Below are 25,390 nucleotides of genomic sequence, written 5' to 3'. Positions count from 1 at the left end.
AGTTTCTCATTCAACAGAAGGAGACTTATTGAAGCAGATAACAAGGCTAGTTGGAGTGGAAAAGGCACTTAGAACTCATTGGAAAAGGACGTTATGTAAAATCCAGGTACTGTTATTTCAGCGTAATAGGTTACTTTATCATAGGCTTGTGGTAATAGAATTTGTTCTAGACGGCAAAGGCTCATATTAGCCGAACTATGCACTCTCCTAGGCGTGGAAGAAGAGAGCAAGCAGAAGAAATATAATGTACTGTGTAATTTTATTTTAGTCAAATGTACTGAACCAGAAGGGCTGCAGGATTTTCAAGTGCTCATTTAATGTCTCAGTAAAACAAATGGCGGAAGCCAGGGAGAAGTTTCCATTTTGCTAAACTCTCAATGCTTAGGAATCATGCAGTGCTATAATTATTTAGAATAATGACTTTCACAGCTCATCTTCAAAAAGTGAGAAAAATAGAAATAGCTCCAAGAGTACCCTTATATTTCTGTGTCTCAATTGTTGAAAAACAATTGCTTTCAAGAGTAAAGCCGGCTTTTCCTTCTTTCATGAGTACATTTTCACATGAACCTGTGACATGGGATGGACTGTCCCTGAAACTCTCCCCCCAGTGCCTAATTTTCTTTCTTTCTTTCTTTCTTTCTTTCTTTCTTTCTTTCTTTCTTTCTTTCTTTCTTTCTTTCTTTCTTTCTTTCTTTCTTTCTTTCTTTCTTTCTTTCTTTTTAATTGAGGTGAAGAAGCATATAACATAGTATTGACCATATTAACCATTTCTAAGTGTACAGTTCAGTAGTGTTGAGTATATTTACACTGTTATATAGGAGATCTCCAGAAATTTTCATATTGCAGACCCGAAACTCTCTATACACATTGAATAATTTCTCTTTTCCCCCTTTCTCCAGCTCCTGGCGCCCACCATTCTACTTTCTGTTTCTGTGAATTTGACTACTCTAGAGCCCTCATATAATTGGAATCATACCGTGTTTGTCTTTTTGTGCCTGGCTTAATTTATTTCTTGATTGTGTCACACACATAAACAGGGAATTGTCCTTAAAATTCTCAGAGCCACTAAGCTTTGATTCTAAGGAGATCTGAGAAGTTGGAAGAGTTATGTCCATCCATTTCACAGATGAGGAAAATTGACAACCAGAAGTTGCCTGTGGTTATTGAAAAATCTTAAGTTCTGTAGTTCTCTGTTTTGTTTTACTTTTTAGGTCCATCTGATTATTAAAAACAGTGAAAGTATCCCAAACTCAGAGCAAAAATAAATATAACATTTAGAAAATGCCTTTGGATTAAGCTGATGCTGCTGCTACTGGTCCCATTTTCTGCAAAACATTTTTACGTGTCTGCTGTAAAGACAGATTATTTTTTTCCAGTAAGATTTATTTTGGTCAATATCTGCTGCTATAGCGTAAGCTGATGTATAGATTTTTTTTTAAAACCTTATGTTAAATGCTCTAAAGTAGGAGTTGGCAAGCTTTTTCTGTAAAGGGCCAGGTAGTAAATACTGAGTCTTGTTGTAATGATTTAACTCTCTGTCTCAGTGTGAAACGGAGCGGAGCGTGGCTGTGTCCCAGTGGAATGTTATTTGCAAAAGCAGGGGGTGGCCAGGTTTGGCCCACAGGCTATAGTTTGCAAGCCCCTGCAATAAAGTGGGTCCTTTGGTTCTCAGCACCGTAGCTTGCTGTCCTTCGTACACAGTTACAGTTGGTGGTGAGGGTGGTGGTGACTGAGAAAATAACGTAAATCAAAGTATTACTGCCTTCCAACTTACAATTTCGGTGTTATTTTCTAGACAACATGCTAGCCTTAAGACATAATAAAAAGCACACTTAAGAAAATAGCTAACAAGTGTGAAGTATGTCTTCAAAAAGAAGACTGGAGATTTTTCTGAGTTTTTCTGAGTATTCGTAAACAAATTTCTTTTTCTAAAGGAAAATAGCTTTAGTCTCATAATAAAGATAAGACATAAAGAAGAAATTAAAAATAAACCCAAATCCCCAAACCCAGGAGTAACCACTGATAATAGTGATATTTTAGTTTTTTGTTGGATGCCTTTATTTGACCTTTTTTGTCCTCCTCCAGACCCACTGTCTGTTTTTCCACTTGCTCAGGAAGGTCAACCTCTGTGGACTGTATCAGCAGGCACCAGTGACGGCCAAAGTGTGCCGGAGAGCAAGGGGGCGGGTGTTTACCCCCCACCCCACCCCCACCCCCACTGTGCTGTCCACACTCCTGCCAGGCGACCCCTCCTACTGCAGCTCTTTGGGCGCCTGTAACCTTGCCTTCCCCACCTCCCCCCTTGCACCTCAGGCTTAGTGGTGGTCGAGGACTGCAGGGGTGTGCTCCACCTCTCCTGCTTCCTCTGAGCCCTGCCTGCCCTTGGAGTTATCCCTTCATTGAGCTTCTCTCACTTCCCCAGTTTGAGTGCGCCGTCTGTCCCTCACTGTGGCTCTGACCTGACTGATAGAAATGCTGCGTCCAGTTCGACGCACTCCACCACCAAGGCAGACCCGCAGAACTTTCCCCGTCTGCCCTGCTTCTGCAGGCAAGGAACAGAGAGCTTCCACATCCCACTGGAGGCAGGGCACCAGAGCTCAAACCCTGCCCCTGCATTTACTGGCTGCATGACTTTGGGGGAATTATATCATCTCTTTGAGCCTCGGGTTTCCCCATTCGAATAAAGGGGATAATAATGTCTGTCTCTCGGAACTGTTGGGCAGATCGAATGAAGTCGTGTCTGTGACGTGCTCAGCATGGTGCCTGGCGCTTGGCTGAAAGTGCTGAAACGGTCATAAAAACACTCCATTTTTTGGTTTATAAATAGATACTCCTCAAAGGATCTTTTGTAAAGGAAAAGGCCATTTGTTTTTTTTTTTTTTTTTTGAGACAGAGTCTCACTCTGTTGCCCAGGCTAGAGTGAGTGCCGTGGCGTCAGCCCAGCTCACAGCAACCTCAAACTCCTGGGCTCAAGCGATCCTCCTGCCTCAGCCTCCCGAGTAGCTGGGACTACAGGCACGCACCACCATGTCCGGCTAATTTTTTCTGTATATATTAGTTGCACAATTAATTTCTTTCTATTTATAGTAGAGACGGGGTCTCGCTCTTGCTCAGGCTGGTTTCCAACTCCTGACCTTGAGCAATCCTCCTGCCTCGGCCTCCCGGAGTGCTGGGATTACAGGCGTGAGTCACTGTGTCCAGCTGAAAAGGCCATTTGTAATGGAGGAATGCTTTCCTATCACACCTGTTTCAGAGACTGCATACTTCAGAGAGCCTTCGTGGCTGCTGCCCTGATCAGGGCTTGGGCGGTCTCTCATGGACAGCTCTCGCCTGCCTGATTCTAGTGACGGCAGGAGGCAGGTGGCAGTGGAAAGCTAGGCCACCCCTGGATGGTTTGGGCTAATAGGAAATCTACATGACTCTGTTGGAGCGTTAGTGTTATGAGTAAAGAAATAACTTTCAGAGCCAGCAGAAAGAGAATAGGCATTATTCATATTCCTCAGGTTAATTAATATGGCTAGCAATTATTTCACACTTACACCTCCTTTATTTATTTAGTCCCTAAAAGAAGGTTGCATTATTCCCATTTTAAGGAGAAGAAATTGGATTTTAAAGAGAAGCTCAGTGACTTGACTAATGTTTCCTAGCTAATAGTGGTATTTATGGGATGCACACCCAGGCATTCTCTCTAGAAGCCTGCACACTCACCTGCTGTGCTTGGCTGTCTCCAAGGCTCTTGTCCTTGACATGCTAGAAGGCTGATAATTTAAAAAACCTGGTTCTATGTGCACCTGGTAAAAATTTAAACCATACAAAAGAATAGTGTGAAAATTGGAATTATCCCCATCTAAGTCCTTGTTCCCCAATCCCTTGCTCCAGAGGCAACCACTCCCCTTTTGTGTCCTTCTAGAGGACTCCTTACAGCAGGGGTCCTCAAACTTTTTAAACAGGGGGCCAGTTCACTGTCCCCCAGACCGTTGGAGGGCCGTTGGAGAGTGCGGTGCACATTCCACACATGCGCACTGTGGGCCCGGGACGAGTCGGCTGCTAATAAGCAGGACAGGCAGTGGCGGCAAAAACGCCCGACAGGCTGGATAAATGTCCTCAGTGGGCCGCATGAGGCCCTCGGGCCCCAGTTTGAGGACCCCTGCCTTAGAGGGCTGTTAGCAGCATTGCAGAAGGAAGGATTACTGGTCCTCATCACCCCTCTTAGCTGCACCTCTGGCCTGTTGTCCTGGATGTTTTTCTGGGCTCTGGATTAGGTGGGAGGAGAGGCTGTGGGGGAGAGCCTCAGCAGCCAGGTCACTACATAGGGTTCAGGTTATTTCTTTGCTTTCGGCTTCACCTGGAAGAGTCTAAATTCCTGTCACCTCCTACTTCTGCATTTAAACACATAGTTAGTGTTCGTGGGTTGAATGAAAACCTTGAACTCATAATACACCTGTGTTTTAAGTATAAGGCACCCAGAGATTGTCTTATATTCTGAATGCCTTGTTAACTGATTAGCAGAACGACCCGTCACACCCAGGGACACTAGGAGAAGGGCTGCCTTACGTGGTTGTGGCGTTGGTTACTCATCTTCGACGCTCCTATGACAACAAGCACTGCCGCTGTAATTTGGTGCAAACATTAATATCTGTATTAAAAGAAAGGATTTTATAGTACAGATGCAGAAGTGATCAGTTATGTGATAATCATGTCTTTACTAGATGATTCTTACTATTGTGTGTTTGATTCGGTATGGATATTCTAAAATGGCCAAAATATGTTGTGACCAAACACAGCAGAAAGAGTGAAGGTGCATCAGCAATGTAATTAAAAAAAAAAATTAGCAGTCTGTGTTACACCGTTAGTTGACTGCTCCTTAAGCATGTTATGGATTTGTAGGGAAATACATTTTTTAAAAACCCAATTTTGTATATAATCAGAAGTTGAATATATTTTATTACTGCAGTCACATAAAGGGTTTTGTTTATTACCTTGTATGCTCTGTACTGTTTTACTATCAATAGTGATTCAAGAGGGTTGTGCTTCAATCTGTTCTTTCTAAGGCAACCATAATGAGTTCAAAGCATATGGTATTGATTTTTGAGAGTTCTGCCACAGAGCTATCATGAATTATTGGTTCTGTGTTTTATTTTAGGATTTCAGCTTCTTCGTGCTTTTGAAGCGTGTTGGGTGGAAGTGCCTGTGTCTCTCTGCAGTCAGCTGCGTGGCCTGAGGAGTAGGCGCACAGAGATTGATTAAGCTGACATTTGATATTAATAGCTCAGAGACTGTTTACATCGCAATATGCTTATCCATCCTAGATCTAGGTGAAGGCAACTGTGACTGGTATTTTATAGCTAATATGTGGGAGTGCTGGGATTCAGACCCAGGCCACCTGTCTAGAAGCTGCACGCTCAACCCCACTCCTTAACTGCCTCGAAGGTGCATGGCCTTGTGTTTCATCCACCTCTCTGCTTAATCTCAGGTGTGTCTTTGGCAGTAGGAGCAGTATATTGTTGAGTCATTATTCACCTGAGACAGCAAGGCTTCAAGAAGCTTCATGTTTTACCAGCTGAATGACCTTGGGGTGTAATTTGACCTCCCTGGGCATCAGTTTCTTTATCTGTGAAATGGGGACAATAATTCCCACCCTCCTGTCTCACCAGGTAGATATACTGACCAGCTGATTTTATTCATCCTTCTATCCCTAGGATATAGCATAGTGCTTGGCACATTATAGGCACTTAAATGTTAGTTTCTGTGCTAGTTTCTTCTCTCCTAGAAGCTAGACCTTGGTTAAGAATTAGATGTCCCACGGGATGGTCTGAACAGGTCACTACTTGGATATAGTCAGGAAACTAAGATAAGTATGGCGAGGGACCACTCATTATATCCTTTACTCTCAGTTTTTTTCATAGTAAATAGAACTAAGCTCAGCATCTCTCTGGGGAAAGACAAAAACTCTGCTCCCAAAAGGAAAGGAGAAGGATTCTGACTACTCAGTGGACCACAGGCATTCTTGAGGTATAGGATGAGAGCTGGTCGCACCAGACTGCACACATGGGAGGGCTCGATGGAAGTTTATCTGGGGTTGTTATGTTGTGGCTGTCACAATTAGGTAAGTTAACAGAAAGCGTAGGAGGGCCTCACAGGCGTGGAGAACAGCACAGACAGCAGCAGCAAAGGTACGCAGGTGGGTAATCACAGGGTGGGTTTGTGGGAGAAAGGAGCGATCCATTTCCCTGGGACTGCTGGAGCGTAGTGGGAGAGGTGTGGAGAGGCAGCGGGGTGGGGGCGGGGGCTGCAGCAGGTGCTGCATAACCAGCTACGGGGAATGTGCAATGGGGAATGTGCACCTTATCTTTAAGGTGCAAATAGGTGGTGAGCGACTAAAAGTTTTTGAGCCTGGGGAGTCAGGATGAACGCTGCGTTTTAGGATGGATTGGGACCAGGCATGGGATGCCCAGGTGGACTGTGAGGAGAAAGGACACATTCAGAATGACACATTCAGAGCTCTGGCGGCAGTGCAAGGGGGTAACTGGGGAAAGAGTTACTGAGTCATGAAGTTCCTGAAGAAGAGCTTCTGGGAGACACGGCCATGACACAGAAGTTGAAAAGAAGGAAAAAGAAGTGTGAGAACTGTACGAGTTGGAAGTGGAGTGGAAAGCTGTATGTATCTCCTGGGCTCTGACGCTTGTTATTTTCAGCCTTCTCTTAGCACTGGGGCAAAGACAGTCGTCTGGACGGTACCGACTGTACTCGGGGATCAGGGCATTGTTGCAGGTGCTGGTGGCTCAGCTGCTGACTCCGTGCGGGTTAATGAGATGGTTTGTGAAGGTGCCTCGGACTTCGGGCTGAGGAGTGAGGCATTTGCAGACTCTTCTTTCCTCTTTTTCTCTCAAGGCCGGCTTCCTATGCTTTTTTTTCCACTCAGTGAAGATCCTGCAGCTCAGCACCTGCCCCCATCACCACACTGAAACTGTCCTTGCCCCGCTGGTTCCCTGGCTGCTAAATCTAGTAGATGTTTCTTGTCCATTCTGTCATATTCGACACTGTTCCTGCTCCTCTCTTCCTGAAATACTCTTTCCTTATATTCATCAAACTGCAGCCCATGGGCCACATCTGGCCCCCTACCTGTTTTTGTGAATAATATTTTATTGGGACACAGTTATACTCACTTGTTTATGAGTATAGCTCTGTGGCTGCTTTCACCCTACTCAGCAGTTATGTTGTAACAGAGACCCTAAGGCCCACAAAGCCTAAGTTATTTCCTCTCTGGCCCTTTAACACATTAACTGCCATGTGAGTTGTATTTAACTCATGCTAGTTTTGAGTCCGGGACTTTCGTGAAGCATATGTAACTCATGTCTCTTCACCTTGGGAGCTGCAAGAACTGTTTTTCAAGTTGCATATAACTGACAGAAAACAGTAAAAAACAATTTTTTCATTAAATTAGAAAGGATTGTTTTGTTTTCAAAGTTTTTATTCTATTTTCATAATAAAACACCATGGCCCACAAGGAAAAAATTTCTGGTGTGGCAGTCAATGTGTTACAGGAAAAATTTGCTAACCTCTATTCTCTAACCCCTTCTCCCCTAGTTTTCTTCTTCCCTCTTTGGCTCTGCTGAACCCTAAAGCTGAGAGAATGTGTAAAAGCCAGTTTTAAGGTAAGGTAAAAGCTCTGGTCAGAGATACTTGAGGTACTGAAGAAACTGCACCTCTTTCCCTGGCAGCTGGTTCAAGAAATAGTACTTGACATTTCTTTAAAAAAGAAAAGCTAGCATAATAATTGTAATTAACATAAACAGATACTTTGCTGAGGAGTTTATAAACATTATGTAATTTAATTTTCATGATCAGCTTCACTTACAGTTGAGAAAATTGAAGCACAGAGAGGGTGGTGACTTACCCATGGTCACACAGCTAAGAGATAGGTAGCCTCAGGGTCCATGCCCCCAATCATCACGCCAGACTGCCTCCCCATGGGGCTGCTGTTTCAGAGCCAGCACCGACGAAAAGACAGAAGATGTTTGTGAGCAGATACAGCGTGTGGGGCCGGGTGAGTTTTAAAGGTTAGCTTTGGCGTTTTGGAGTGCAGGAGTGCATTAGGAAGCTAGTGGAGCATGGAGAAAAACACCCGCAAGCCACGACTCTGCAGAACAGTCCTGCGACTCCCAGAGAGCTCTTTCTGAATGCCGTGGGGTGATCCTGGTGCAGCTGGGCGCCCTGACTCTGCTGGCCTCGTTCTGTGCTGGCCCGCGCCCGTGAAGGAGTGTGCACAGGAGCAAACGCGACCAAGGGGGTCGGCTCTTCTTGCACTTGTGCTGATGTCAGTGTTCTCTTAGCGAGCCCTCAGTGATTTGAAAGTAGAGCCCTGCTAGAAGCCAGTAAAGAACGTGCGTGTGGATTGAGGGTTTTCCTCCTGTTTCCTCTACTGAGTTCTGACCTTGTGACGTGTGAGCGTGGATCCGGGGCTTACTTCTGTTAGTGGGACCAGCATGTGCAAGGGAAACTTGCTGAGCCCATACGTGACGTTCACGCCCCGCTGGCCCTTCAGCTTTGGGGAGGAAGAGCACCGGGCGTGGTGCTGCTGAGGCGTGGACAGCCCCAGGTGTGTGGGGTGGGGTGGGGGAAGCGTGCGGCAATGGTAGCAAGGCACGGGAAGAACGTCAAGGCTGACAGCAAATGGGTGAAGTTAAGCAAGGCGTACACCGTGCGTCTCAGGAAGACACTGGAATTCGCCGAATAGCAGAAGCCCGGGCAGACGAGAAGGGTATCCTGAGGACCTGAGTGCAGTGCCGGCAGGGGACCGTGTGGTTGAAGGGAGCAGGGGTAGCAAGCTGTGGACAGGGGTCTGCCAGCAACACCCCAGACAGCATGTCAGGAGCCCATCTGGGGGGACCATTTCAGAGTCTTTGCTACCTGAGAACCCGCAGCCATTCTCTTTCTTGCTTAGCAGTTGTAGAGCTCACTTTGAACACATAGTCACATAAGGTTATGCTTTTATTGTTTTCTTGCCCCATAATGTTGCCTCCTTGATCCGAAGCTGTATTCTTTGGAGTTACTAAAATAGGGATACATGCCAGTATTGATCCATTCTGCAGATAAAATACTTTACTTTTCAGGGTTACTTTGGCCTCGAATTCTATTACAATTCAAGCATGAAGGATGACTTGGTAAAAAATTATGACCCTCTATGAAACTTTCTTTCTGGCAGGGCGGACGGAGACATACAGTCTGCTGCAGTGCAGGGCAGACTGCAGGGAGAGCTGTGGTCAGAGCACAGGGAGTACCAGGACTACAGGGAGCAGGATTGATTTTAACAAGGGATTTGAGAATGTTATTTTCTTACCTTTCTGTTTCCTTCCTTCATTGTCTTCCTCTAACTGCCTAAATGTGTATGTTCCCTGAATTCTGCCTTCTCTTTCCTGTGCACTGATTCCTGTGAAATCCTGACTCTTTTCCTGCCTTCTCTTTTGGCCTTGTTTTTTATTGTGGCAAATAACATGTAATGTGAGTTCTACCCTCCTAAAAGATTTTAACCACTTTGGTACGGTGCACACCGGCCGCGGCACCTCGCCCACAGCCGGCACTCACAGTCCGCACGACAGCTTGTGCTGCGCATTGACGACGAGTCCGTCTTGCTCTTGCATAATGAGGAAAGCTTGAAAGCACTGAAAGCTTGTTTTACTTTACAGGCAGCTTTGCTTCTCATGTAAATCAGAATAGGTAACATATATATATATATATATATATATATATATATATATATATGTTTTCATGACTTTTTTTTAAATGTTCACAATTTCATTTTGATAAATGAAAAATTTGAAAAGTCGTATCACAGCTGTCGGCTAAAGTCGACGCTCGGTTCATCGGTGGCTGTTGACTGTAGTCGACACTTGTACTGAAGTAAAAGCACAATTTGTACAGCAGATCTCTAGAACTTTTCGTCTTGCGTGACTGAAACTCTCCACCTGGTGAACAGCAGCCCCCCGTTGCCTCCACCTCCTGCCCCCGGAAGCCACTGTGCTGCTCTCTGTTTCCGAGAGTTTGGCTACTTTTGAATCACACAGTGTTTGTCTTTTTGTGACTTACTTCACTTGGTGTATCCTCAAGATGCATCCATGCGCTGCGTGTGCAGAATTGTCTTCCCCACGGCTGAGCCGCACTCCATCGCGTGTATGTTCCACGTTGCGTTTGCCAGGTGTCCATCAGGGGACACTTAGGTCGTTTCTGTGTCTTGGAATACAGAATCTGAGTAATACAGAATATGAGTACGCAGCATCTCTTTGAGCCCCTGATTTCGATTCTTTTGGGTAAGTACCCAGAAGTGGGATTGCTAGATTGTATGGTAGTTCTATTTTTAACCTTTGGAGAAGCCTGCATATTGTTTTCCAAAGTGGTTGCACCATTTTATTCATACATTCCCACCAACAGTGCACAAGGGTTCTAGTTTTTCCACATCTTCCCCCAAATTTGTTATTTTCTCTTTTTTTAGATACTGGCCACCCCAATGCGTGCAAGGTGAGGTTTTGTTGTCATTTCCCTGATGACTGGGGATGTTGAGTATCTTTTCACATGCCTGTTGGCCATTTGTATATCTACTTTGGAGAAATGTCTGTTGAAGCCCTCTGCCCATTTTTAAATTGGCTTATTTGCTTTTTAGCTATCGTGTTTTTAGGGGGTCTCTGAGCCCCGTGCCCCTCCCTGGGGAACACTCGGCTCACATCTTCTACTGTTGCTCGGCGTGAGCCTCTGCCCCAGTGAGTGAGCGGCTCCCACTCCCTTCTCCTTGCTCTGCTCCTGCCACTCTCCCTTTGGTTCCTGAAAAATACCCAGACCCAGCTCGGGCAGATCTTTGAAATGCAGGTCACGTACAAGTTCCCTCTGAACTCTTCCCCGACCACCCAGCGAGAATTGCCGTCCCTCTGCTCAGGGCTCCAGTACTTGTCCCTGTTGCTCTGTGGGCAGTTGGCGGAGACTGCTGCCTGGCATTGGAATGGATATTACGTGTGGCGTGTAATTTTATGTTAAGTGAACTGCCATCTCCTGAAGGGAGGAGACTGTGTGTGCCCCAGGGGACCTTACGAAACGCCTTGCCATACTGTAAAGAGGCAGGAATGCTAGGGAGGGTGTGTGTGTGTGTGCTCTCGCTATGGAAGACCGAGGAGGACTCCAAGCCTGACAGTGCTCTGGCAACAGAGGACACGAGGGAGCAAAACCCAAGCGCGCAGGCCACTGTCAGCCCCAAGAGAGACAAGTGAGCCAGACAGAGACGAGGAGGAAGGACAGAGGCCGGTGACTAGCACCTTTTAGCAAGTTGGCATTGGAATAGACGAGCAGGTTTACATGGGAAGGTCATTGCTGTAATCTGAGACATACTCTGCTGGGTTTTGGCAGGCAGGGGTTGACAAGTGTACGCTAGGAGCCAGAGAGAAGCTGAGCTCTCCTTACATTTCTGTAGGCAGTCCGCACAGCTGCTGACAGTGGGGGCTGGGCAGTGTAAACATCTCTGCTGAGGACACTGTTCCCGAGAATTCGTGGCTTCCTACTCTTGCCAGCAATGCTGCATGAGTGGTTAGTCCATGGGTAAGTTGTGGGTCACCCAGAGACCCCTAGAACAGACATCAGGAGGCCAAGGCCCAGTCAGGAGGGCCACGGGGCAGGCCACTGGGTAGGACTTGTAATGTGGCTCTTGTGCTGGAACTGGCACCTCATGCTCCTTGCTGAGGCTGGAGGACCCTTCTCTGGGCTCGTAACATCATGGGGGTTCTTCATCTGGTGAGCTGTATTGCCTCCTTTATTGGGATCTCCACACACCCTCACTGTGGTGGCATTTTTTGTTTTTGTTTTGTTTTGTTGAGACAGTCTCAATCTGTCTAGAGTGCTAGAGTGCTGTGGCGTTAGCGTAGCTCACAGCAACCTCAAATTACTGGGCTCAATCAAGCCTCCTGCCTCAGCCTCCTGAGTAGCTGGGACTACAGATGTGCACCACCACACCCAGCTAATTCTATTTTTAGTAGATTCAGTGTCTCACTCTTGCTCAGGCTGGTCTCGTACTTCTGGCCTCAAACAATCCTCCAGCCTCAGCCAGAGTGCTAAGATTACGGGCATGAGTCCCCGCGCCCAGCCTATGGTTGGGTTTTTATAGTCTCTAAGACCCTGCCTTGTACCCTGAGCACCAGCAGCCTGTTCTGCCCTGGTGATGCCAGGGCCAGTTTTGGTCCCTGCATTACTTGAGAGGGTTCCATCTATAGGACGAGTTATGGGGCCCCACCTTGTACCATGGGACTGTCCCTCAGTAGTTCACATCCTGCTCTGGTGTCAATCTGGAAATCCCCACAGCCTGGCCTGGCCTGTCCAGTGGGAGGGAAGTGAACTGCTTGGTACTCCCAAGAGCAGCCTCCCGCCCTGTTCCCTGACACTGAGAACAGCTCTGTCTTTTCTGGCTCCTCTCTGATCTTCTACTCCTCCAACCATCCTTACCCTGGGGCATTGATTCCCACACCCGGCAGGTATGTAGAATCATCACCTGGGTGCTCAGAAAGAAGCAGAGGCCCTATCCCTGGAGATTGTGTTTAACCAGGCAGGGGTGGGGCCTTGGAATCTGGCATTTTTGTACAGATATCTATCTATCTATGTATCTGTCTATCTGCATACACAGATACAGATATAGATATATAAGAAGTGCTGGAAGAATGTCATGAAGGGCTTACTGAGTAAGTTTTATTTCCTTTTCTGCCCAACTCTATGCTTTTTGGATTTTCTACAGCGATCATATATTTCTTTAGAAATCAGAGAAAGAATAGATGTCATTAAAAAACAAACACTGCATCCTGAAGTGATCTTTCAAAAGCCTTTAATCCTCTTCAATGTGTTCCTATTTTCTGCAGGGGGACTTGATCTCATCTTCGTGCCGGGTCTGGGCTTTGACGCACACGGCAACCGGCTAGGGAGGGGCAAGGGCTACTACGACACCTACCTGAAGCGCTGTGGGCAGCACCAGGACGTGAAGCCCTATACCCTGGCCCTGGCTTTCAAAGAACAGATTTGCCCCCAGGTCCCCGTGGATGAAAATGACATGAAGGTAGATGAAGTCCTTTATGAAGACTCCTCAACGTGTTACATCAGATGACTGCAGCTGAATAATCAGTATTTCATACGAGAGCAAAACAAAATATGTGCATTTTTGCCTTGTCAAAAATGAGTTGAAATTGCACATTAATGTGAAATGGACTGTGATTTTAAAATGTGATTATAAAATACCTAACAGAAAGCTATCTTTAAAAATTAATAGAAGTGTGAACAGTAGAATATTAATTAAAATAGAAGCTATCACCATATGATTTTCAGTTGCACTTCCTGGTGTTAATGTGACAAGTTGATCTTTCTGCTTTGCAGTTCAAGTTAAATATTTATGAGGAGCTGTGCTCTGACTCAGGGTGCGACAGGAAGGTAAACTCCCTGGGAGTGGGCACTGTATTTCATGTGTCCCGTCATGACCTGGTCCGTCTCTGGCAGGTGTAGGAGACTCAGTGATTATTAATTGATTTGTTAGTGTTTGCCTTGGGTACAAAGTTCCCTGAGAACATTATCCCACTTCATCCGACTTCATTTACTTACCCTGAAATTTTATGTTTGACACTTGGTGGCTTTTGGTGGTTAATGGACGGAAACCTTTTATGATTCAAATACTTTCACCCAGCTGATTGGTTCCCATAGCTGCTGTTCCGTGTGTCAGCCCCTTATGAGTTTAAGATCTGATATCGTATAAGTTGGGAATTATTTCTGTTTACTTGTGGCTCTGCTTTGGAAATGAGATTTGCTGTGGGCTGAAAGCTGGCAGATGGCATCGCAGCTAGGGAGCAGTAATTTTGTGGGGGGAGGACGTGGCTATCACCGGAAAGCCAGGAGTCTCCTTGACACGGCGCTCCTCCTCACACCCCCACCCAGCCCGTCACGGGTCCCCTTGATTCTGCCTCCGAAAAGCCTCTTACAACTGTCCTCTCCTCTCCGTCGTCCTGTGGCTCCTTGTCTGTCTAGCTCCTCGGCATTTCTAAGCCGAGCCAGGCAAGAATCTCCTGCCTGGCCTCCCTTGCCTTCTGTCTTGCCCTCAGATTTGTTTCTCAAGCTGCAAAGTGATCTCGTAAAGTACAAGTCTGATCACGAAGCGCCCGACTGGAATCTTCCAGCTGTTCAGAGCCCCCCTGGGCAACAGCCAGATGCTTTCTGTGTGTACGGAGCCCCTGAAAAGAGGCCCCACCTGTCTTTTTCCAGCCTCTTCCGTGCCCGCTCCCGTGTTCTCCTTCTGTGCCGCTGACTGAGCGTTGCAGGCTTCTCTGCTTTTTGCAGTTTGTAGGCCTGCGTTTCCCTCTGTCTGAAATGCGCTTTTTTCTTTTGGAAAACTTCTGTTTGTCCTTCAAGGTCAGCTCCCGCATTACCTCTTCGGTGAGGTCGTCTCCCTCTGTGTTCCCTGGCGGGTTAGTGTCCCTTCCCTCGTTCCTGCCCTGACCTCCCCGTGTTGTCCTGCGTGTCAGTTATTAGTCGTCACGTCTGTTCCCTTCCCTGGACTCTGCACCCTGAAGCGCAGGGGTCATGTTTATACTTTCCATACTTACAGACAGCTAGACATAACAGTGGGTGTTTGATAATTTTTTTTTTTTTAGTTAATTGAATACATTCAAGAAGTGTTTTATTTAAAACACAGATCTGTCATTTTTTTTTTGGAGAATAGCATATGGTTTGATGTTTTATGCACAAAAAAACACTTTAAAAATACCAATTGGGCTAAAAATGGATTTGTACACTATAATATAGACAACAAGAAATGGAATTCCTACAAGCTATGAAGTCACACTGTTGTACTCATTACAACTCTCGTTAGGTGTTACTTCAGCCATAAGGTTAGGGTGGATGTTGGCATAGCTGACACGACTGTCGGTCTGAAATGGTTAAACAGCAAAATTTCTGCACTGCTGTAGGTCTGGGAAGTTTAGCACTGTGGAACTCGGTGTAAGGAGAACATTTAAAAACCACTCTTCCCAGCTCCTCAAGTGCAGACAGAATGCAGAGTTGAGTGGCCAGGAAACGCAGGGTCCCGAGGTCCAGGAGTGTCAGAAGGCCACAGGGTCTCTGACCTGGAGGGAACCACTCCCCAGTGGTCAGTAGTGCAGAATGGTCTTTGTGCAATGGTCTTTGTGCAAGGGGGAAAATGCCCTGGCAGTGAAAGTGACAACAGCGCCGTAACTGCGATCAGGGCACAAGCTGAGGCCGAGGACAAGGCCTGGGACCGGGAGTCAAGCACGTCCGTGCATGCCAACACGAAGCGAGAATGACGAGGGTCTCGGGTCGGGGGGCAACCTGGGGAGAAAAGAAATAGCAACTAGATCTGAACGAAAACAATTGTTAGTATTGGGGGATTGAAAATATATCAGAGCCCAACATAGGTCTGTTTGCTGTGCCTTCTGTAGAACTGTGCTTAGTTTAACTAGAAAGTAAAGTGTATACGGTTCTAGTCCAGCTATCGGTAGGAATAGTTAGTCGGTTAATCACAAAGTCCTAGTGGCTAAGAGAGAGATTGGTAGGTATGTCCAGGCATGGGTGGCTTGTTGCAGAAGCTCAGTTCCTGGTCCCAGCTTTTTTTTTTTTTTTTCTTGCAGAGATCATTGAAATTCAGTTGCTCCTGTTGCATTTTAATCATATGTTTACATGCTTAATTCCTCTACTAGCCTACAACCTCCTCAGAGGCGGATTCTGGGCCAAATTCATGGCTTACTCTCATGCCCACCGCGGACGCACAAAACGAATAGCCGATGAATTCCTGATGAAGGAATGAACCAGTGTGAGTGTTGCCTGCTGCTCCGTGCCCGTGCTTGTCTCTGTGTCGGCTGTGTGCTGCTGAGTCCTGTCCCTCAGCATTGTCCCAGCGTGGGGTTATTCCAGAACAAGTCTTCTGTGACTGAGTCGAGTGGTCTCCGCCAGTCCCTAAATGTGTCGTGTAAGCTGTGCTCCTCTGTACACGTGTGTCGCGTTAACTGCTGCTCCGTGTGTGTGTGTCACGTTAACTTCTTAGTGTTTTCTTTCTTTGCTGCTTTTTGGTCATCTTCTTTCCTGCCCTTTCAAGGGTGGTTGCCAATCCCTGTAAGCACCCATCCCAAATACAGGTTTATTTATGTGCTTGAATAGTATAAATGCTACATAAGAATGTATGCGTTATATACACAAAAAGGATGACACTATATACTGTTGAAATAGAATATATTATGTGAATTTATAATATACTTAATTTTTTTTAAAAGACAGCAATGTATTGAAATTTTTTTGAAATTTATTGTTTTTGAAAACGTTATTTTAATATTTTTTGAATGATTCAGAACTCTGGTTCTAACTTCAGTTTGTTTCAATATTTGGTTTGAAGGGCTTTTGTAGTGAGAAAGAGCCTTTCCAGAGACAGCAGGCCCAGGGGAAGTGCCACTGTCTTACTGAAATTTTCAATCCTGTTTAACAATTTTGCAAAGCTATTTTCCATCGAAATCTGGCTAGTAAGTATCTGTTTTCTTGATGTGAATCTGTCATTTTTACGTATTAATCTGAAGATGCTGCACATTTACTTTGTTAACAAATAGCTTCAAACTTATTGAAATTCTTCGAAAGCTTTTAAACCAAGTTAGAAAAATTCTGCTTGCAAGTTTTTTAGTTTTGTAGATGTGAAAGCGTTTGTTGGTGTCACGCATAGTTTCTGCCAACATAATCATGTAATGATGAGAACATTTCCAAATAGCCATTTTCAGTATGTTTTTTCTATGTCACGAGTCTCTTTCTGAAAGTAGTTCCTTCCTGTCTCATTGATGAAACATAACTTTCACCCTGAAGATTCAAATTATGTGTGTTTATTTTTTTGACTGTATCTGCTTAAGTAGCAATTTGCTGGTGGCCATTTAAAGCCTCAGAAAGGTCTGAAAATTTGAAACACTTGCCTTTGTGTAAAAAATATATGCAAAACTCATCTTTAGGTTTACAGATGTTTTAAAAGTATGTGCCTTGGGATAATCAGAGAAATTTAGGTAAATCAAAGTATTTTTCATGAGTATTTCCTATTACATCCCAAAGAATTATAAATACTCTATTATACTATATACTAAAGGTCTTAATTTTATAAAATTCACATTAGTGATGCCCTCAGCACTTGGGGCATTTCTTGCCTATGAATTATGTAGCAATGCTATTGCTGAATTCTTAATGTGGAATCCACCCCTCACTTACCTTTTTTAAAAAAATTCCAGTCAAAGTAGCCATTCCATCAGGGGTTGGACTTAAGTAGTTTGCACATAAAATGCTGAGGAGTTTTTAAGGTAAATCTATTTTGCGAAATATGTTCTCTCAACTTCATCTCTGCTTAAATATCTTCCTGTAGTCTTACTATAAGATGGAATATGTTGGAAACATCTCTTCTTTTAGCCAACTTCCCACGTGAAAACTTATTCCTGCACTTCTTCGGATTGTCAGCAGTATTTCCTACTTGTCATCTAATGGTACTTCCTGACAAAAAGATGCATCAGGATTTGTTTTTTCTAAATTGTTTTACTAGTATTTAATCCATATTTCCGTGGCATGAAGAACAAGTATTTTTTAAAGGTATATTCCTTTTTGTTTTTTGCTATTGAGAAAAGGTTTATAAAAGTGTAAAAGGTGTATAAACATTTATGATTATATGTAGTGAACACTACTTGTGACACGTGTTCGAGTTAGCGTCTCGTGGTATTTGCTGTTGCTGAGCGCAGCGTGGAGGTTCATCTTTGCCTGGATCTACGGCCCCTGCTCAGAGGGATGGCGTCACCCTTCTCACTGAGTATGGTAAGGGGTGAGGTTCATCACTAACCACACTGGGCACAGATACCTACTTCAGAAAGTCTTTGTGATAATTTCAAATTTTTTGGCTGACTTCTTGGCAAATCTTAATGTGTTTTCCTTGTCGTATGGCTGATGAGTAGCTTGCACCAAGAACAGAAGTATCTGCTATCAGTGCTCACTTTTGCTTGCATTACAGGCTGAGTATCCTTCGTCTGATATCTTGGGTCCAGATGTGTTTTGGATTTCAGATTTTTTAAAAATTTTTATTTATTTATTTATTTATTTTTGAGACAGAGTCTCACTCTGTTGCCTGGGCTAGAGTACTGTGGCATCAGCCTAGCTCACAGCAACCTCAAACTCCTGGGCTCAGGCAATCCTCCTGCCTCAGCCTCCCAAGTAGCTGGGACTACAGGCACGAGCCACCATGCCCAGCTATTTTTTTTTCTATATATTTTTTTAGTTGGCTAAGTAATTTCTTTCTATTTCTAGTAGAGACAGTCTGGCTCTTGCTCAGGCTGGTTTCGAACTCCTGACCTTGAGCGATCCGCCCGCCTCGGCCTCCCAGAGTGCTAAGATTACAGGTGTGAGCCACTGCGCCCGGCCCTTTTTTGTTTGTTTGTTTGTTTTTGATTTTTGAATGCAGGCAGTCCCTGGGTTGCAGACAACCTGACTTAAGGCATTCCATACTTATGAATGGGCTCTCAAGGCTCCCCACAAGATCATTTATAATCATATAATTAAGTTAATAATTTGGGAACTAGCTTCTTCTGCGCATATAAACAAACCTGCATAGCGTAAGCTGTCATTGCATCTTTACCCAGCCGCTAGTCTCATAGAGAAGCATCTGATAGAAACACAAGAACACAAAGAATCAGAAAATCCATCCCAGAGAGTTCACTATAAAAGAATTAGCCAAAGCTTTTCTTCTCATTGAAGCAGGATTTGCTAAGCTTCAGAGGTTAACAATGAGTAGTTTACAAAGGTTTACCATGTAGTTAGTGAGAACATTAGCTGCTACAGGGCCATTTATGATGAAAAAAGAAAAAGGCTGTGCAAACAACCCTAGATACCATTTCCAAGAAACCAATTTCAGTGGTAAGTTCCTCTCCCCCCACAACAGAATCAAATCTCGATTCTCCAGCACCCACCTCATCCTCCCTGGCACCATCTCCATCTTCGTCTTCCGATGAACGTTAGCCACCTTCTTACCTGAAGGTGCCCCTTCCAATAAGAAAGACACTGATGCAGCGTTAGGTGAGTGTTAACTTTTAATATTCTTTTATTGAAGTTTCTCCTATCTCCTATCTGAACTTTTTATATGAGTTTATGTACCGTTTGTTCGAATTAAAAGCATAATTATTACAGTACACTATATTATTATTGCCACATATAAGCCATTATAGTGCTGTTGTTATTATTATTACTGTATGTGCACTGTTCATCAGGGATCTGAGCTACATACAAATCTGACCTAAAGACATTCTCAGGAGCGTATCTCGTCTGTAACCTGGGGACTGCCTGTATTTGAATTATATGCTTACTGGTTAACCATCCCAGATGCAAACATCTGAAATCTGAAATCCTCCAGTGAACATTTCTTTTGAGCATCACGTTGATCCTCAAAAAGTTTCGGACTTCAGAGCATTTTGGATTTCGGCTTTTTACTTTGAGATGTTTGGCCTGTGTTAGAATGATCCTTGGTCTGCTGTTCTTTGCAAGAACCTTTTTCAGCGACTTGTCCCGTGTAAGAGGGTTAGTTTAGTAAAAACTGCTAGAACAGGTCCCTGTGCCTGGGACTATGCAAAGACCTACAGTGCGTCCCAGTATGCTGACAGCATTCATCCCCCCAGTGCTATCCCACTCCTGTCCCCTCGAGCACAGCTCGCAGACTGTGCCTGGCCTGAGGCCTGCGGACATGCAGATGGGGTGAGGGGCCGATGTCGATCTGAGTTTTAACTTTTAGCAAAAACACAATTTCTTGTCTTTTAAAGATAAAAGGTAAATATAAACTGAGGTTCTAATTTCTCTTTCCCAAACCCCAGTGGATCACCTGACCCCGTCTCTGGGGTGTGTCATCCTGTTTGGAGACCATTGCTTTAAGAGCTCGTACTCCTAGCAGTACAGAGAGAGGGTGAGGTTCCCTGGTCACTTTGCTTGGAGACTGTTCGTGAGCTGCAGGGCCCCGGACTTCCTCAGGCCCCTCTTGGGCTGTGCTGACTGTGCACAGCTTGCACAGACTGTGCGTGTGTCTAGCTTGTTGCTGGTGCTGGTCCCCCCGGCCCCTCATCTTCCTGGCCCCACTGTCCCAGGACGAGCCTTCTTGTCTTCTGGCTGAGGCTTTTATCTTGCCCACAGTGTTTGGGTCAAGTGCTATTCTTTAAGTTTTATTTTTTTTATAATTTTTATTTATTTTTTTAGAGACAGTGTCTTGCTTTGTTGCCCAGGCTGGAGAGCAGTGGCACCATCACAGCTCCCTGCAGCCTCGAACTCCAGTGCTCCAGTGGTCCTCCTTCTTTTTTTTTTTTTTTTTTGAGACAGAGTCTCACTCTGTTGCCCAGGCTAGAGTGAGTGCTGTGGCGTCAGCCTCGCTCACAGCAACCTCAAACTCCTGGGCTCAAGCGATCCTCCTGCCTCAGCCTCCTGAGTAGCTGGGACTACAGGCATGCACCACCATGCCCGGCTAATTTTTTCTATATATATTAGTTGGCCAATTAATTTGTTTCTATTTATAGTAGAGACGGGGTCTCGCTCTTGCTCAGGCTGGTTTTGAACTCCTGACCTCGAGCAATCCGCCTGCCTCGGCCTCCCAGAGTGCTAGGATTACAGGCGTGAGCCACCGTGCCAGGCCCAGTGGTCCTCCTTCTTCAGCCTCCTGAGCAACTGTGACTACAGGCGTGCACCACCATGCCTGGTTTGTTTTTTGTTGAGACAGGCGTCTCACTATATTGCCGAGGCCTGTTCCCAAGTCTCGGCCTCTGGTGATCTTCTTGCCTGGGCCTCCCAAAGTGCTGGGATTACAGGTATGAGCCACCACACCCAGCCCGCTGTTCTTTTAGGAATAGGGTGCTTTTAAGAACCCATCACCTAGGAAACAACAAACAGATTCCTTTCTTTTCGATCTTTTCTTTTCAGACATCCCCTGGCTGACCTAGACCTATCCTCTGAGTATATGAAAGGATTTCCAAGGCTCCACAACAAACTAGAAATGCTTTTTTTTTTTTTTTTTTTTGAGACAGTCTCACTCTGTTGCCCAGGCTAGAGTGAGTGCCGTGGCGTCAGCCTAGCTCACAGCAACCTCAGACTCCTGGGCTCAAGTGATCCTTCTGCCTCAGCCTCCCGAGTAGCTGGGACTACAGGCATGCACCACTATATATATATTAGTTGGCCAATTAATTTCTTTCTATTGATAGTAGAGACAGGGTCTCGCTCTTGCTCAGGCTGGTTTCGAACTCCTGACCTCGAGCAATCCGCCCGCCTCGGCCTCCCAGAGTGCTAGGATTACAGGCGTGAGCCACCGCGCCCAGCCTAGAAATGCTTTTAAGTCTCCTACTTTTCTCCTGCTTCCTACCACCAATTGTAGCTGTTTTTCATTTTAACATTGTGGTGGCTTATGACAACAGACGACATCAATACCAGTGAGCAAGATCTCTGAAGGAAAATCCATTGTATTTCATTGTTTTGATTGTTATGTGCCCTGTGACTGTCCTACTTACACTTCCAGTCTTAAAACGGTGTGTCTAAAAAGTATACTTTCAATGCAAACAGCTGTTTCCATGGTGAGTCAGGTCCCAAAGAGCTTGGTACAGTCTATGGCTAACACTTGGTTTACCACCAAGAAATAATCTCTTCAGGATTGAAATGCAAAAAGTCTCATTTCCTCGCAAGCTTAGAGATAAAGAATATTGTATTATTCTGAAGATCTGAGTTGGGATACTGTGGCTATTGACCACATAAACAGACACATTGCTGTAAGTTCTAAATACTTGCTATTCCTCAAATCTAGGGGTAAGGTAAGACAGCAAGTTCCACTCCCTGTAGGTGTACTTAACATAAGCACCAGTGGACTGTGGAGACTAGTTATCTGTGTGGCCGGCTCCTCCAGGCCCGCCTCATACTTCCACGTGTTGTCTTCATAAAGCATAACTCTTCTGGTTCCACCTCCCCGCTGAACAGCCTTTGATGGTTCTCTGTTGCTCAAAAAGAGCAGGGTCTAGAACTTTAGCTTGCACGTAGGACCTTTTCCATCCTAGCCACAGCCTCGCTCAAGTCCCTCCCTGCTGCCGTCTCTCTCTCCCACACACACAGGTAAACACACACACGTACAGCTTTTATGTCCTTCAGACCAATAATGCTAGTTACCAGTAATGCTAGGTATTACCTTCAATTTATGTAATTGAATATGAAAATTGGTCTATACAAGAGGAGAGTGTTAACAGATACTGGATGGTTCAGGAATGGGAAATCTCAATGATGTACTAAAATTCTCGAGAAACTGAGTATCAACTTTATTGTCCTATGGATCACCTCCTGGGGATCTTGTTAAAATGCGGGTGCTGGTTCAGTAGGTCTAAGAGGTGGGATCTGAAATTCTGCATTTCCAGCAAATGTCTAAGTAATGCTGCTGCTGCTGCTGCTGCCGCTGGTGGTTTGCTGCCCATTTGAGGAGCGAGGTTCTAAGCTGTACTGTCCCCTGTGGTAGCCCTAGTCACACTGGCTATTTAAATTTAAATCGATTAAAATTAAATAAATTTAAAACTCACTTCCTTGGTCCCAGTTGCCATATTTTAACTGCACCATGGCCCCATTTTGCTAGTGCCTACTGTATCGGATAGTGCAGAGATAGAACATTTCCATCATTGCAGAAAATTCTATTGGACAGCAGTGTTTTCTAAGGCACTATTTTTCAGACTGTTTTCTACAGACCAGCTATTAAATCGGAATCTCTGGGAGTAGGGAACTGGAAATTCGCATTTTAAGCAAACACTCCAGGGTGTTCTTATGTATGCTAAAGTGAGAGGAACACTTCTACAGGGGATCTAAAGTCCGAGGCCCGGAGGTCGGTCTAATGTGAGAGTAGGCCAGTGCCAGAGGCAGATGTGCCGCAGCCCAGCTTAAATTGGAGCCGCCTTCTTGCCAGCCATGAAGATCACACACATCCAGTTGTCTACAGGTGCGCAGGTTCTCTCTGGCCGGCGGAGCTGGCTTCGGACACCACAGCTGCGCAGGGTGGAGCAGCTGTAAGCCCTCAAGCCGGTGGCTTACTGCAGGTGTGTGGCAGGTTCGAGGAGTGTCTTCAGGCCCCACAGGCCTCGTGTCCTCCAGGTGCTAACATCCAGTTTCAGGGTCGACGCTCAATCCTGGAAGGTACGATCAGGAAATAACTAACTCTATTCTTCACATCTTTTGGATCTCCCTTCGTTGCCCAAGAACGTGTTTTGGGAAGATCCTTTCATTTTCGATCACCTTTCAGCTATAAAAAGAAGTTGCATTTTCAGGGATCAAAATGTTCAGCTCAGTCTTAAATAAAAATTCCACTCTCCCATCCAGTTTGTGCGTGTTTCTTTCTTTTATGCTCCCTCCTCTCCCAGCTCAGCAGTGGGCAGGGGTCTCGTGTAGTATTTCACTTCCCCTGGGCTACACCTTTCTTCTATCTTGGTGTGGACACTTGTCTTGCCCTGACAGGTGCAGAAAAGGGCAGAGCTGGCTTGAATCAGTGCTCTTGGTGTGCCAAGTGCCCAGCGGGTTTTCATGGAGCTGCTTTGTGGGTTTTTGGAGAACCTCCGCTGGGACTGCATAGACCGCACCACTCCCCAGCTGTTCTCCGCCTGCCCCTGCTCAGGTCCTGCCCTCTGGAAGTACACCCCTGGAGTTCCCTGGCAGTGCTCTTGGCCAGGGTCCTGTAAGGATGAGCTGAGTCTGGTTTCCATTCGGGGTGACCACTTGGCTAGTTGGCTGCATGCTTGCCCCACCAAACCGGAAGTGTCACCTGCTGCCTGGCTGTCCGTCCTCGCTCCTGAGGGCTTCTCCAGGCAGCCCACAACTTCAGACTTCTGCTGCCTCCCCAGATGCCAGAAGTCACGTGTCAGGTCCTCCCAGGAATTCTTGCTGCCCTCTTGCCAGACCCCATGGTAGCACCAGCGTGTCTGATTCCACCAGGGGGTAAATATCTCTTCTGGCAAACACATTCATGCTCTGAAGCAACTTTACTTGTCTTGAAGTGGTGGCAGGAAATCGTGGGGAGGGAAGGAAGATGACACAGCACTCTTAAAAGTTCCCTCTTCAAAGAATCTGCTTAATCTCTTTCCTTTTCTAATACAGCCTGAAGAAGGATGGCAGTGGTGGCTAGTCAGAGAACCATTCTGGCTACCTGTTGGTAAATCATGCTTGGATGTGTGTGTTGGACGCCTCTTGTCCTGCACCTACATCCTTTTTTTTTTTTTTTAATTTCCAGTCATTGGTGCAGCAAACTGGCTGTATCCAGGTGAAGCCAGACAGCACCTCTCCTCACCTCCACACCTTTCCCCCCGGGCATGTTGTGTCTGAGTGAGACCCTTGCAGGCACGTTCCTAGTCATACTGGTGCACAGCAGCCCTGGCAGTGTGAGGGGTTAACACCCCCAGGGGCAGTGCCTGACCAGTGCAGATCAGGAGCCAGTGGATCAACTCTCTCCTCTTCCAACGCTTGGGCAGAAGGCTCTGAGCTAAATTCTGCATTGTGATCCTAGGAGGGTCACCAGGCTGGTAGCCCTGGGCCCATGGCGGTGACCAGCTGGGTAATCCCCCTCGGATTGGCCTTCCCTCCTGTGTCCTTCTTTCCGTCCCTCTCTCCTGTGTCTTGGGATCACGTCCCAAGACAGACATTCTGCATGCAATTCCTTTTCCCAGGTGCTGCCTTTCTGGGGGCCACAGTCTGAAAATAACACGTACATACTTCTCTTTAGAATGTAGGGATACTTATCCTCCCTTGTCCCCGCCTCGGAGACACTGAAAACACTCCAGCAAAAGGAAAAAGTGTCACATGACACCTCTCTACACGTCGTTATTGGAAGTGAAAGCTGACAGGCACAGGCCGCCTGCAGAACCCCGAGCTGCTAACGGCCTGCACGGGAGTCCCGTTGATGAGGGTCCGTGTTCTTGTTCTGGTTTTTGAGTGAGGGGTGATAAGAGATGGACAGGTAAGCATTGTTCAGATGTTGAAGGGGGCTCTCTAAGAGCAGGAGGTAAGTTGAGTCTGCAGCCCGAGATTACTTTATGACCGTGTGTTTGACCCTCGTTAGGACCGAGGTGTGTTTTCTCCCAGCTGCCAGGATATGGGCTGCTGGGAGCTCAGAGCTGAGGCCTTCCCTGCATTTGCCCTTGGCTAAAGAGAGCAACCTCGCCCAAGGTTACAGCCCCTTCTTGGTCGCAGCCTACACCCAATACCTGGGCTCACTGTGGAGATACAAAGGCCTGGCCCCGATGCTCGAAGGCAGGGCGCCTCTGAAGGGCCCCGCAGCTCCAGCTCCCTCGGGGAACTGACTCAGGCCTGTGTATGATGCACAACTGCATTT

General features: G+C 45.9%; 1 protein-coding gene across 3 annotated transcripts in view; it reads left to right on the top strand.

Annotated features, from left to right (window-relative positions):
• The window catches only part of MTHFS (methenyltetrahydrofolate synthetase), a 43,844-nt gene extending 30,512 nt beyond the window's left edge, over positions 1 to 13,332 (top strand). For all 3 annotated transcript variants that reach the window (XM_076004686.1, XM_012752239.3, XM_020289087.2), the window contains exon 3: positions 12,885 to 13,332. In XM_076004686.1, coding sequence (XP_075860801.1) covers positions 12,885 to 13,126 — 242 coding nt within the window. In that variant the 3' untranslated portion in view covers positions 13,127 to 13,332. The remainder of the gene's footprint in view (positions 1 to 12,884) is intronic.
• The last annotated feature ends 12,058 nt before the right edge of the window (positions 13,333 to 25,390 follow it).

Source organism: Microcebus murinus, chromosome 7, assembly GCF_040939455.1.
Source record: "Microcebus murinus isolate Inina chromosome 7, M.murinus_Inina_mat1.0, whole genome shotgun sequence".
Classification (NCBI taxonomy): Eukaryota; Metazoa; Chordata; class Mammalia; order Primates; family Cheirogaleidae; genus Microcebus; species Microcebus murinus.
The sequence above is the reverse complement of the archived record's forward strand: the minus strand, read 5'-3'. Positions and strand labels throughout refer to the sequence as shown.